The 15,186-nt window shown below is 35.5% G+C and overlaps 1 protein-coding gene across 1 annotated transcript in view; it reads right to left on the bottom strand.

The window, feature by feature from the left end:
- The window catches only part of DCDC1 (doublecortin domain containing 1), a 419,738-nt gene that overhangs the window by 374,307 nt on the left and 30,245 nt on the right, over positions 1-15,186 (bottom strand). The window contains exons 3-5 of the mRNA XM_045808577.2: positions 11,283-11,552; positions 9,904-10,060; positions 9,274-9,436 (exon numbers count right to left, since the gene is read on the bottom strand). Of these exons, the coding sequence (XP_045664533.2) occupies positions 9,274-9,436; positions 9,904-10,060; positions 11,283-11,552 (590 nt within the window). The remainder of the gene's footprint in view (positions 1-9,273; positions 9,437-9,903; positions 10,061-11,282; positions 11,553-15,186) is intronic.

Below are 15,186 nucleotides of genomic sequence, written 5' to 3' on the forward strand. Positions count from 1 at the left end.
AAGCTGGGTAAGTGGGGCAGGGAATCAGACCGAGTATTAAAACAAAAAACTTAGTGCCATCCAAACCCACTTTGTGCTTCTCAGAAAACATATTAACCAAAGCTAGGCAATACTTTCTATACTTCTCTTTTGCTAACTTTCTCATCTCAAAACCCAGGCATCCCTCCCAGGGCTGAGGCTATCTGGTTCCTTTGTATGAATTAAAAAACAGCCTCTCCACCTAACCCCCATGGTGGAACCAGAAAAAAGTGAGTCTAGCTCCACCGTCCTTCAGCTGTGCACAAGAGTGGGCAGTGGCCCTGAAGCCTTTCAAAAGTCACACCACCTCTTTCTTACTTCCTTACTTTCAATAATAGTTAACAAGCACTGACTATATGCAAGGTACTATGAGAAATACAAAGAGAAGCATTAAATGAAAGAAGAGAGCACCCCCCAACACTACCATCACCAAAAGAATGATTGAGGGGAGATAAAGGTCAAGAATGAGCATTCCTGAGAGGATGTAGGAGGGCTGAAAATCTCAGATCTACAGGTTCCTGGGAGAATCTTTTATCCCAGCACTCCACTTCTGACCATTGTCTGGTCTCAGACAAGCATTAGCATAACCATTAGCCTCTCTGCAATGTAATTATTCTTGGGCTGGCCTACTCTGGCCCCCTGCCAAACAGGAACATTCACAAATCTACATATGAATTTGGGGTAGGGGATTTTTAATATATTCTTCCTAAACATCCACTCTGCTTAAAGCTGAGCCTGCTGCTCTGATGAGGTCTATTTCCATCCCTCCCAGCAGCCACCTCCTTGAAATATGGATGGTTCACCATGGTACCTATTTCATTTGGTCCTTATTCATCCACTGAACCGCATTTACTGAGCATCTATTAAGCGCCAGACCCTATACCAGAAAATGATGGTGAATAAGGAAGCCAAGGTTTCTGCCCTACTTGGTCTAGAGGGAACAACAGACACTTATTTGACCAGTAATTACAAATCTGATGATTACCAAAGGGGACACTGAGAATGCAATGGGAGCTTATCCTTACCAGTGGGTGCTTTCCCAGAGAGTAGAACCAAATATAATGCCTATCTGTATATGATTTCAACAACAGGATCCTTGGAGTTCCCCTTTGGAGAGTTCTTGAACCTCTACCTTGTTGACAGTAGAAGCAAAGTCTCAGTCCCTACACACCAGACTGCCAAAGAAGGGGTCCTAGTCTCACCTTATCTTCTCCTTTAAATTTGCTAGTCACAGCTAGTGGGTTCCAAAGCAGTCACAATCAGACCAGTCTCTGCCTTCCTCTCCTCAGGCACTTTTCTCTAATAAGTTAAGAGACCACCAGGAGAGTGGTGGAGGTTGCACTCCAGTGAAGTTCTGAAGTTCTAAGGCTCAATATAATACCTCCCCAAAGGGCCATACCCCAGATACTCGGGAGTTGCCAAGTCCCCTTGACTATACATACATTTACTCTCCTGTAGCACTCAGAAAATGTTATGCCCCAACCATAGGTTCTATTTTATTTTGAAGAATCCACATCTTATTTTATTTTCACAGTTTTATTTATAACTAAATCATGAAAAAGATAAAGCACTTTCTAGCCTGCTTCTATGTTAGAGGGTCTACCTATAATATCATTATATTTTCTCAGTTTACTTAAAAAAAGCCAATGCCTGTCATAAAATTAAATAAATCTGGGTGCTCCCACATTGTAATTTTCCATTTTGCATGTGCCAGACAAAAGAATACTACCTTCTATCACCAAAATAAAAGCAGCACATTTGCAACTTCAAATCCTTAAGCTTATTAAAAATCTTATTTTTAAAAATTCATTCTCTTGTAGTTGGGCAATAAACTTGAAAATAGTTTAATGTTCCGATTGTCAAGTAGGTATAGATAATGACATTAAATATGAACAAGCACATCATTTCATGGGTGCAAGATAAGTTTATAAAATATAAATGCTCTGACAGTAAGAAAACATACTGCTATACTCAATTATATCATCTGTTCAAAATACAATTGCTTCTATGTTTGGTAAATAGAATAATCCAGGTCACATTCCAGTGTTCAACTGAGTTTCTAGTCCCTCCCTTTTCTCTAAATACTTGTGTTGTTTCTGCATGTTCTTAAGTGTCATCATGTATTGCTATAGGCATGATGGCTATATTTAACTAATAATGACAGTGGTTGTCATTAGATTTTAACTCAGTAACACTAGTCTGACATATCATTTGAAGTATGTCTTCAATTTAAATTTGATTAAAATTACAAACATCCCATCTATTGTGCCAATCAAAATGTTGTCACCCTTTCCCTGAACTTTTCTATGAACTTTCTTGAAATAAGTTATGGCAGCTTAAAGTGAAGGCTAGCCTTGGGTCATAAACATATTTTAAAATATGACTCTTGGAATAGAGCAGAGCAAGGCCACTTGGGGCTCCTTTTAAAAAAGGACTTGAGTTTGACTTACACCCTGAACAAATTCTAAAGGCAAAAAGCACAATATTGTGAGAGTTCAAAGGCTCTAACTCAGAGCCCCATATCACGCTATGTACACCAGTGCTCAGCAGGGATTTTCATTTGGTTGTGTGTATTTTAAGATCTCAGACCTAGCACATACCTTTGATAGTAAAATCAGGGACTCGTGACAACCTGCATGAAAAGCTGGCAGAAATGTGTCTAACAAGAGATAGAGCGAAAGAAGGAAAAAAAATGATTACATGGAAATACAATGTTTTAGACACCTATTATATATGGTAGGCTTTTACATATATCATTTTATGTACTGCTCATAACTCTGTGAGGTGTCTACTATTGGGTTCAATTTATGAATAAGAAAACTGAGCCTTAGAGAGGTTAAGTGACTTACTCAGGCTCACACTGTAGCTTGCTTCCCTGGCAGTAATGAAGAAAGCAGATATAAATGTTTTTGTTGTTGTTTTCCTGAACCTAGCTAACTATTCTGGGGAAGGAGGAATGCACACAAGATTCTGATTAATAATAGCCTTGGGATTTTAATAGCAATTAGAATCTTAGTTATGTTTAAGAAATGCTATTCCCAGTGTTCTGTTCAGTCTAGACATTTACATTTAATTTTCAAATAATTTATCTTTTTTTAGAAACAAAGACCATATCCAAGAATCCTTTGAGATATTATTACCTCAATTTTACAGGTAAGGTCACTGAAGCACAGACCAATCTATTCAAGGTTGTATAAAACTAGAATCTTGCAAGATCATCTGACTTCAAGTCTAGTGTTCTTGCCACTAAATAATAATGCATTTCTCAAGTCTTTCCTAATAGATGTCTGAAAGCTTCAAAAACTAATGGTCTAAAAGGTAGACCCCTGAAAGAGTACCTGCCTAAAAGATTTGATTTAGAGTTTGCTACAAATGCCTGTTTCATTTGACAAATTATCTCCTTTTGTTTCCATGACATTATTTGTTCTTATGATACCACCCTTTTGATTTCCTTTATAACACCACTGTCAATAAATACCTTGTTTACTTCTTTATATATTTATTGTCTTTGCCCCTTCTACCTCATTAAGCTCCATGAGCCTTGCTCTTGTTCATGCCATAATCTTAAGATTGGAGCAATGCCTGGTATACTATAGGCACTCAATAAATATTATGATTAAATGAATGAATGGTCTTTCTTTAACTATTCCTCTGCCTCTTTAGATGGACAACTACATTTTTTTTTTTTAACCTCTCATATACTCTCTCAGCTCTAGCCAGGAAGATATTCTCTCTGTCCACTTTTACCCATGTAGCAAACAACTCAAGGTGATAAAGACAGTATTTATAACACTTCTGAGTTAATACTCTATGAGAATTAAAATTTACCTGGTTTCTTTGCAGCTACAACAGAAAGACCTTAACCAAACTCCCTAAGGTCAGATGTAATTCCATAAATAGAATTTTTGGATTCAAAAGTATTAATACAGTGCTTATATCCTAATAGTGCATGAATCATATATTAAGTAATGCATCCAGCAAGGTTTAGGGTAGCAGCCCATCATCAAACATAGTACTTTTCAATAAAATAATTGATTAGTTATACTAAGTAAGGTTCTGCTACCAAATGAGTTGAAAAAATTGTTTATCTTCAATTTTCGATTTTAGAATTGCATGTAAGAGATTATGGAGTTGTAGCACTAACTTAGGAATTCTGAGTAGTACATACAATACACTTAAAGCATAGAACTCAAGCGTGACATGCAGAAAGTATCCAAATTATCAGGACAGTTAGAGGTTTGCAGACCCCTTCACTAAACAAGTGTAGCCTCTCTCTATATATGCAATTCAACAATTCATGAATATGTCAAGGATTTAGATGATTCTCAATTATTTTGTAATTTAAAGTATAAAGAGATGCTGCCACATGCATGCTCTTGATTTTCTTATTAGCTAAGGACAGTTTTTGGAGGGTCCACCTCTTGCAACATTCTTTAAATCTACTCTTTATGTACTAAAGATACTCTACATACTTATTTACAGGTTTTAAACATTTGTGATAGGGAAATAAATAAAATATATGCCTAAGTTTTATCCTCACTTGTAAAAATAAAGAAAAGAATCAGGTGCTGGGACTCCTAAATGGCTCAGTCAGTTAAGCACCCAACTCTTGATTTCGGCTCAGGTCATGATCTCAGGGTTGTGAAACTGAGTCCTGCATTGCTGTTGTTTGATGCAACTTCAAAATGCTTGGGATTCTTTCTCCCTTTCCCTCTGCCTTTTCCTCTCTACCCCACCCCCCTGCAAAGAATCGCGTGCTATTTCAGAAGAAAGTGAGTTTTTATCCTCTATCTAATGTCATATTCTTGTTTTTTAATATATGCAGCTAAGTGGGAGATAAAATGGACTGACAAATAATCTTGCCTAATACAAATACTATTCAAACAATACGATAACAAGGAATTTGGGAAAACCCACCCTAATTCCTATAGTAGTTGCTCAAATTAAGTAATGCTCACCCCATAGGTGATCATCACAAAGCCCAATATTAGCTTTAGTGGACTAAAGCAGTCCTCGATATAGTCAGAACTATAGCACTGTCTTGAGATCTAGCAGCAGGAATAGCAAGATGTGATTTGAGGTGGGTAGTGGGTTATTTCTTGAAACTTGTGCTTTTAACACAACCATTTAAAAATCAACAAATTCAGGAGACACATAATGGAACAAAATATAATGCATGAATCCAGGTTCATTAAACTAATGCATTTTTTGAAAAACAAAATATGACAGAACATTTCATTATTGACGCAGATAGGAGAAAAAGTGTTATGCTGCTATTTAGAATGTGTCTTGTGTGTCGTGGAATTGAAATATTTCCAAATCATCAATAATTAAAATGATGAGAATCCATCATTTCACTGACATTTACTTCTACATGAAAAGATGGCCTATTTTAAATGTGCTCACACATATTCTTGTCAATCACAAGCTGTCACAGCAAATTATTTCATTTTGTAAATCACATGGCAGTTAGCAGAAAATCTCTAGGTTTAAATTTAGATCTTAGGTGTAGTATCAAGAACACCTTTCATGGATGTTTTTTTCTGTGACTACATCTTCTCAATACAGTATACTAAAGATGTAAAATCTTATTCATAGTACTCAGTTTCACTTCTGGTTAACAAAACTCAGGACTGAAATGAATCACTGTAAATGACAGCTCTAAAAGCCAAAAAGAATAGAATATACAGAAAAGAATGAAAATATAAAACTGAAAAAATTTTTAAACAATCAGAACTCCATACAATAGAATTTGGACCTAATGAGTTAGGTCCAAACAGTTTTTTTCTCTCACCTTCTTTAAGACATTTAAGCAATTGCAGGGCATATCTTATGCTAGGTTGGCACTGCCCACAGCTTCTAGCAGTTATAAAGGAGCTGACCTCTTATAAACCCCATGAATCTGAGGTAAGAATTTTCACTGTGCCACCATTAAAGAAGATTCAGGAAATGGTGAATAAAACCTAAAGTGCATGCCCAAGGATCTGAAAACTTTTAAAATGCCTCTTCAAACAATTCATTAACTACATCTTTACAATTCTAGCAGAATCATTAATAGATTTCTTCAAATGTCAGAATTATATGACCTAATCAGACGGTTCATCTTCATCAACAGTCTTTATAAAAAAGATTCTATTTTTCCCATACATAATCTTCTGCTTAGGCATTTAACTTCAAAATGTAAGAATTATTCTAATACTGCATTTCAACAGGGAATGCTTCGTGTCAGTCTTGACCTTGGCTTGACCTCTATAAGAAAGCTTTGTGTTTCGAGGTATGTGATGAATAGCTCTCTGGCTTTCTATTAAATCCAGTGGCACTGACTGTCAACAGTGGTCCTCAGAAGGGGTGGTAAAGTAGTTAAAAATCAGAAATGTTCCTTAGGTCCTTTTCTACCCTAGTAAATTTGGAAGTAGTTCTGAGGCAATTTTCACTATCTACACTGCTTTTCCAAAGAATAAGAAAACAATGAAGTATGAAAATATAATTGCCAAAATATACATAGACTTATTTGGCTTTCCTGTAGCAGATATAATGTAAATTTTCCTTTGGAGGACCCATTGGATTTACACTGTTGAACAGGGTTCTCAGTTTTAAGGATTTATAATTCATTTACTAAGTTTAAGCTCCTTGAAGACCAGGACTTCTATCCCTAAGCCAGGACTGCATACATAGTAGATACTTAATAAAATACTTTTTGGTTTACATTTAGATCGAATTGAATTAAACTGAATTTAATATCAGAGACGAAAGAATAATGACAAAAAAGAAGTCAGACTATAAGCCCCTTTTTTCATCTCTCTCTGAACTGGCCTAGTACCTGGCACATAGTAGGCTCTCAATGAACGTTTGCTGAACAAATGAAAATCTTTATATTAAAGTAATGACCAATTACTTACTCTAATGCCTGTTGCTTAATTGCATATAAGATATTCATGTTCATGTAGAAAGGTACAATAGTAACACCCAATTCTGCCAGCTGTTTCCCCCTTATTTACCTTTAGAATGCCTCCTTACTGTAAATTATCTACCACCTTCGAAGCTATTCATACATGTCTTATTTTTATGGTATACTCAGAGTAAATTGGCAAATTATTGATTATCTATAAAACACATGCAAGAAAGGTAATTTTAACCTGATCTGAAAAGGTACATGTGAATATGTAGGATATATATATATATGAAATTTCCCCACACTTCTCTCAAAATATTTAATTCAAGTTAAAGACTATACTATGTATAGATAATATTTATTTACATTTATATTCTTAAGGTTCTGGAAGAAACCAAATATCAGTCTTTAGGCTTATAGGCTTAACTTAGACAAGTGGCTTTTTCCCCATTACACTTATCCTAGGTCTTGTGAATGGACATGTGATATGCTAGTCTGTGTCCAAGCTCACCTACAATTTCTTTTCTCAAAAGACAAGGCACATCTGCCACCTGCTCTACTCCGTGTCCCAGCAACAACTGTCGAGCAGCATAAAGATTGATTATCAGTCAAAAACCATTGCACAACACCAGATTTTGGTGGGTTAAGCTTGCTGATCCAGCAAGAGATGGTGTGAAATTTTCGGGAGTGTGTGCCAACATTTTGGTGCTAAAAGAACAGCAGTGCATGTCACAGTGAAACACAGCCAAAGATATGCAGACAAAGCAGAGAAGTTTTTTGTTCTGGACTTGGCTTTAAAAAGGATAAAAGAGAAAACAAAAAGTAGGAGGAAATTAGTTTGTACATTTAAAAATCATCCACCAAGCTAGTCATGTGTGTAACACTGTTATTTTAGAGATGCGTGTCCAGAAAAATTTCTAGGAAGTTAACTATAAATAATTTTATACATCTCTTCTACAATACCATTATCATATGAAAGGCAAGTATCTCTTATTAATAAAAATAATCAAGGATCTTAAGGAAGCATTCATTACATATACATTTAAATATAAAATAGTCACAGAAACATTTACCCACAAAGACACATGTGCTTATAGAAGATGATTAATACAAATGATTCAATGAATACGAAATAAAAGCAGCCATAGTTTAAAGTTAAATAAAAATTTGAAAAATATATGAGTCTATACTCTCGCATAGGTAATTTTTGGTGAGTATTGTAGCAACAAGTTTCTTTACCTTGAACCAAATTACCTTGAACTTTCTACTGAATTCAGGAAATTATCTCCTGATGATCAAGTATTTTCAAAGAGATAGAAATCCTAGTATCATCTTATATAATAACATTAATAGAGGAAGAATTTTCATCACCTAATCTGTAATGAACTCCAGAATTACTTATCTTCCACTTACGCAATTACTGTCTAGACTTGTCCTTGGTTCACCAGCTTTGTAGCAGTTGCAGAAAAAAAAAATACTTCTAATAAGGTATTAAAAGTATAGGGGAATACAGCAGTTAGATACACTGAATTTTTATGCCAAAGTTCTTATGTCATTTAAATGTGATTACCTATATAGCACTTGATAACAGATTATGGTATGACATGCTTGTAAGAATAGTACTTTTATTTCATTCTTAAAATGCATTCTTTCCTACTGAAGAAAGAAAAATGTTTGTTTTATTTTAGAAAATCACATTTCTGAAATGTTATAAACAAAGGACTTTTAAAAGAAAGACCTTACCAGCAACTATGTCTAAAATACATATGTTTATATTTTGTGTATATAGTATTATCTATAAATATAAATATAAATTACACACACACACACATTTCAAGGTTTAAAAAGTCAAGCTGCAGCATTTACTTTATGAAAAATTTTGTTAGGAAAATCACGTGTATGTAAGAATTATATGTTCATTCTGACCACATTTTCATAGTTATGTTAATGCTTTCTGAAAAAAGACCAAGAGTGTAAATGAATAAATGCTACTTGAAGCTTTGAACTATTTTCTGAGAGAATAAATCTAATGAATTATGTCTGTTGGGTGTCAAAGAAACTAAACAGTAAATTCAATAATCTCTGATTTAATTTATTATATTTTCACCATTTAACCTCCTGCAGGCTCCCTAATGTCTATTCAGATCTATATTAAATTAAGCACCAATGCTAATGAAGGGCAATAAACGTGGCTGTCAGTGGATTTTTCTTTCATTAAGCACATTATCCTCTTACTGAGCTGTAAATGCGTAAACATTAGTTTTGTTAAACCATGCAAAAAAGACAGGATGAAAATCATTTTTTAATTGCACCCCTTAAGCAATTTACTGTGGGTGGGGGTTATTTTTTTTTTTCTTTTTTACCTTTAATTTTTTTGAATGGATCTATAAAGGGCTCTCCTGTTGAAACATAAACGTCGGCTTCACGGGGTATATCTTCAGGTTTGAGGGCTTCACTGCCGTCTGCCAAGAACACTCGTCGTGCGGCCATGTTCAGATTCAGCTTTTCTGTGCACTCCTCCAGCAACTAGAAGAAAGCAAGCAAGAGGTAAGAGAAAGTGATTTAGGACAAAGAAAGCAACACATTGCCATGAAACAAAAGGTGCTAACAATGAAAACAGACACCCATTGAGTCACTGGCCAAGTTAAGTAACTCAAGTAACTCCACCAATATATTTCCTAGCACTTGAAAATAAAAAATAAAAGGTAAAGCACTCAGACTATTTAATGATTGCCTAATTTTAGTCCTTACTCTGTCAGTTTAACAACTCCACAAGATATAAAGCTAGTATCTGTTTAATTCAATAAACCATTTATATATTCATAAAAAAGAAAGGAATAAAAAACCTGTGAGATCTACGTATATATAAGCAATTTGCAGATTCATTACTAAAAAGAAAATTTTAACACAATAAATATCATCTTTTTCATTTCTTAAATTATAAAAGGGTAAGGGAAGAAATAAAGCACTGAAAACTTTTGAACACTATTTACCAAGGTGATGGTTGGTACTGTAACTTTGGCAAAGACTGTTCTAGATCCATTTTTGTAAGCTGTTACTGTAATCACTCTGGGATGAAGTTTGTGTCTTTGATACAATCCATGCCAATTCTGGGCTGGCTGAAATTTTAAAGAAGAGAACTCTGCAACTCTGAAGGAAAAAAACCCCACAAAATTGGTGCATGTTAATTAGTAAAATCATTTAAATAAATATTATCCTAGACATTTTTTATAGATATAAGCCCTAATGATTGTTCCCAAGCATTCCTCAAAAAAACTTTTTATAGGCTAAGATTGTCCATATCTACTTAAATATTTTTAAAAATTTAACACAGGATAAGTGTTATAACTGTTCATGTAAAACACCTATCTTAGAATAAATAATTTTTATCAATTAACTTATAAAACACCACACACTCATTTTTTAAAAATTATATGCATACAAGCTATGTTCTGTGAGAAAACAAAAAACAGTAACATAGTCCTAACATCATGGAATAGTAAATGGCTAAGATCTTCCCTTAAGTTTTTATGTTTACAAAAGTTCTTTGATTTTTAAAAAAGATTTGAAATTCAAATAGCTTCTTACTCTAAGTTTCTTATTCTAAAGTTAGTTATAACTGCATTCATCTCAGATTTGTTTGGAGGTAGAAAGGGAAGATTTCTAAGTTTTGTCTTCATTCAAAATCAGTTTCGATTCTTATTATTTTCTCAGCAAAAGTAGATGGCAAATGACTAGCATGTTGTATTTTTTATTTCAAAGTTCTCTAACTAATCCCGTTAATTCTTAATACCACAGAAGCCAAGTAAACACTTTGAAATAAGAATTTTAGGTAAATTAAAATCACAATACACCCACCTAATCAAACATATGAAAATAATGGGAATATCAGTTTCTTGGTTTGATTTTTGCTTTTGCCAACATTTTCTTCTATCCATAAATTCTTAGGTTAACAGTTTATGATAACAATCTTGATGTGAAAATATATACACAAAATGGTTTTATAAGTTCATTTCAATTTGATTTTATTACAAAATATTGATTAAATATCAAAAGCATGCATTTCTATTTTAAATAAATATCTGGTAAACAGATATTTTGTAGTTCTAGCCTGATTCGCCTTCAAGCATTTTTTTCTGAGTTTCATATTATCCACACTGAAGTGTACCTCATGTTTTCCACAAGTGTAATTAGCAACATTCTACTCAGGTGCTTTCAGAGAAAAAAAAATAAACAAAACAAAAACAGAAACAAAACCCTAGAGATGTGTTACATTTTAATGTCTGAAATAGTCAATTGAATCATTATAAATTCTGCTCAAAGGAAGAAGCTTCAGCAGCCGGTTAAAAGAACAGAGAACAGCTTTGATTACCTCAGTTGACCCACTGGAGCACTGACAGGTCTGTTTCTCTTGGATGCTGATATAAAACAAGAATTGTTTTTACTGTTTGATTTGTAGCTATATGGGTCTGATATTTCATCATGGCTATGATCTGATGCTGTTTGATGTGTGGAGCAATCTTGAAGTCCTGACCCTTCTGATACTGCCGCTGAATGCAAAAGGCTGTTGGGGCCAAACTGAGGCAGCAAATAATCTTCAGTAGTTTTAATAACTGCTTTTGCCTGGGATGACATAAACTCTCTGAAAGAAACAATCCATGGAAGAATACAGTGAATTGATTTTTAATGACTTATTAACAACTACCCCATAACTGGTTGTGTGCTATATGCTAGACAAAATACTACACACTTAGCCATTATTTTGTTTAATCCTTACAACATCCCTGGGAAGTGGGTACTATTTGTATCCCCATTTTACAGATTTAAGAAATTGTGGTTTGGGGGCGCCAGGGTGGCACAGCGGTTAAGCGTCTGCCTTCGGCTCAGGGCGTGATCCCGGCATTCTGGGATCGAGCCCCACATCAGGCTCCTCCGCTATGAGCCTGCTTCTTCCTCTCCCACTCCCCCTGCTTGTGTTCCCTCTCTCACTGGCTGTCTCTATCTCCGTCGAATAAATAAATAAAATCTTAAAAAAAAAAAAAAGAAATTGTGGTTCAGAGAGGCCAATTAACTTGCCAAAGCTCACATAATCAGTAAGCTGACAGAGTGGGAAACTGAACCTAAGCCTGTACTAAAATAAAGCCCACATTCATAACCATTAAATTGAATTGCTTTACTCTATTAAAGAAGAAAGCCTGTGTAATGCTTGAAACAACGTAAGTAAAATTTTTAAATTCTTAGGCTCATTTATTAAAAACTAGCACTCTGCTCAGTATCGGTAAATATAAAAGTTAAAGAAATGTGGCTTCTACCCTCAAAAAACCTGCAAACTATCTCTTAATAAAGAGAGAATATATGTTAAGTAAGCCACTTAGAACTACAGGTACATATTAACTATAAATACAAAACAAATTCCTTGAAGGAAACTTGCATCGTTTGGAATAAAGTTGATAAAGGCTTCACAGCGGACTGGGATTAGGGTGACCAACTCATCCTGGTTTGCTCAGGACAGCCCTAGCTTTGGCACTGAAAGTCACACACCCCTGGAACACCCTCAGTCCCTCAGTCTCAGACAAATTGGGATGGCTGATCACCCTACCTGGTAGTTAAGCTGGAGGAGTAGCATTTAGATGAACTATGATGTTTGAACAGGGGACCATATGACCTGTGACAATATGTAAATCTATGCAAATACCAAGTTAGGAAGCTGGAATATATAGAGAATTTGCTGCTATGATAAAATGAAACAAGCTTTAACATATTTAAGAATATTGAGCTACGTGATGATTAGGCATAGAGGATAATAATCTTCCATGTATTATTTAGGTATTCCATGTATTTGTATTTTTATGCAAACCAAATCTGCTTCTGTCCAATTTACTAGTTCCTCAATAGTTCTTAGACATAATGTAATATAACCCCACCCACCCATGCAATTATAAAACAGCATATGCTTAGCATGGAAAGCTTGGCACATACAGCCCCTCCCCCCAATTTTTCTGCTCCACCAATGTCATTGTAGTCACAAATATTTCTTCTGGCCTGTCTTCTCTATGTTCACAAATGTGTAAAATGGTTGATTATATTTTCTGAAAGAATGGAAGGCAGTCACGTGCCACAGGGAAAACTGGTGTGGGTGTGTGGATGAGAGTTGACACAGTGGCTCAATAAAGCTAAATAAAGCCCTGGGATCCAAGCAGTTGTATATGTTGTTATCACATGTTTCTATCCAAGTCTGTCCTGAATTGACCATAGCTCTAGGGAGAGGAGTGATCTTTCTTTCACTCTGAGGATCTACCCACGTTCAGAACTTTGGCAAACAGCCTTCTGAATTGATCATTGGACTTTAGCTCTGGCAGAGGCGTGACCTCCCTTCAGACCACCCGAGCTACCTCAGATTTTGACAACAATGGTGAGTGATGGCATGTGGCAGCGGTCATCTTTCAGTGGCAGTGTTTCTGCAGCAACAGCAATGGAACTGTAAATGGTCACCAATCTCTTCAACTTAGGGGAAAAGCAGGAAACAGGTAGGAGGAAAGATTTGCAGATCTCATGAACAGTTCCCAGTGCCCAGAGAGAGTCACTTGGAAAGCAAATTCTCATGTAAAGAAAGAAAAGGAATTCTCTACATAATGCAGATTGGGTGTCTTTTTTTTTTTTTAAGATTTTATTTATTTATTTATTTTTCATTTTTTTTAAAGATTTTATTTATCTGAGAGAGAAAGAGAAAGAGAGAGCACGCGGGCGGGGGCGCGTGCATGAGTGGGGGGAGGGGCAGAGAGAGAAGCAGGCTCCCCTGCTGAGCAGGGAGCCAGACAGGGGCTGGATCCCAGGACCCTGGGATCACGACCTGAGCTGAAGGCAGAACACTTAACTGACTAAGCCACCCAGGTGCCCTGATTTTATTTTTTTAAAGTAATCTCTACACTCAATGTGGGGCTTGAACTCAGCCCTGAGATCAAGAGTCACATGCTCTTCTGACTGAGCCAGCGAGGTGCCCTGTGTCTTTCCTTTTTAATAAACGCATTTTGTTTATTGTCAAATATTTTTATAAATACACTAACAATTTTATATAATAATCCATTATCATACTACCAGAAAGTGAAAGGTTTTTATTTTTTCTAAATTTCAAAGTTTTAGCTGTATTGATGAGAGGGCAAAAGGCAAGCTGAGGGCAACACTGGAGCTGACACCCGACAAAAACCACCCCCCTTAGGGTGGGATCTGTATAACATCCCTCAGGCACTAGTGATGGCCTAAGAACAAAGGCAGGGAGAAACAAATTGTCAACTGATAAAGATCGCAGTCATGCAGGACAGGAAACTCCACTATTGTTTGTAACTGTCTTAATGTTTTACTTGCAAGAAAAACACAATCTTAATAACAGCCAGACCTACAAGAAAAACACAATCTTAATAACAGCCAGACCTGCAAGAACCTATGGACTCAATTTCCTGGAGCCCTACCATCACCTTCACCCCCATAGGATAGAAAACCCTATATAATCAGTCACTTACAATCACAGTGCAGCTTTTTCTGCCCTACGGGTCCTGTCCCAGTGCTCTAATAAAAACATCTCTTCGCACCATAAAATCTTGGCACCAAGAATTCTTTCTTGACCATTTCGCTCGATGACACTGCATCATGTGTCATACCTTTAATTCAGTATCTTGCCTTTTTTTACTTAAATACTGTCTTATAACCATTTTGCAGGTTGCTATATGATCTTTACAGATTTTACTAAAATGTAAAATTTTATCAAGTAATTGTACTTACATTTTGCCTTCCTCAATCTAGTCATGTAAAAGTTATTAACTGTTTTCGTCTGCTGGCATAGCTTCCCCCTGTCTTCTGGTAAGAGCACTGGCATCTCCTAGGGAAATTCACATCCTTCTCCCTCCCAACTCCACATGATTCTGGTAGGGTTAGGACAATAAATAATATGAGATTTACCTGGTAAATAGTTAAAAGAATTAAATTAAATTATATGATTTTAGCATATTTACTTATTGTCAGCTTTTCTCTAGTAATTTATATCAAAAAGGGGGAGAAAAGGTAGTTTTTCATGTGAAAATGTCACGTTTGGCCCACCATCTGTAGTCTTCAGTTTTGATTTGTTTTATCAATGTTGATGACAGGTTTGCACTAGTTCTTACACACTATTAAACTCTTCTTTCTTATAACAGTTGATGTGTTGCCTAGTCTTTGGGTGTGAGAAGATAATCACTGAACTGTTTGGCAAAGCTAACTTGTCCTACAAAGGAAATTAAACCCAT

Source organism: Ursus americanus, chromosome 24, assembly GCF_024610735.1.
Source record: "Ursus americanus isolate L20-20 chromosome 24, mUrsAme1.1.p, whole genome shotgun sequence".
Lineage (NCBI taxonomy): Eukaryota > Metazoa > Chordata > Mammalia > Carnivora > Ursidae > Ursus > Ursus americanus.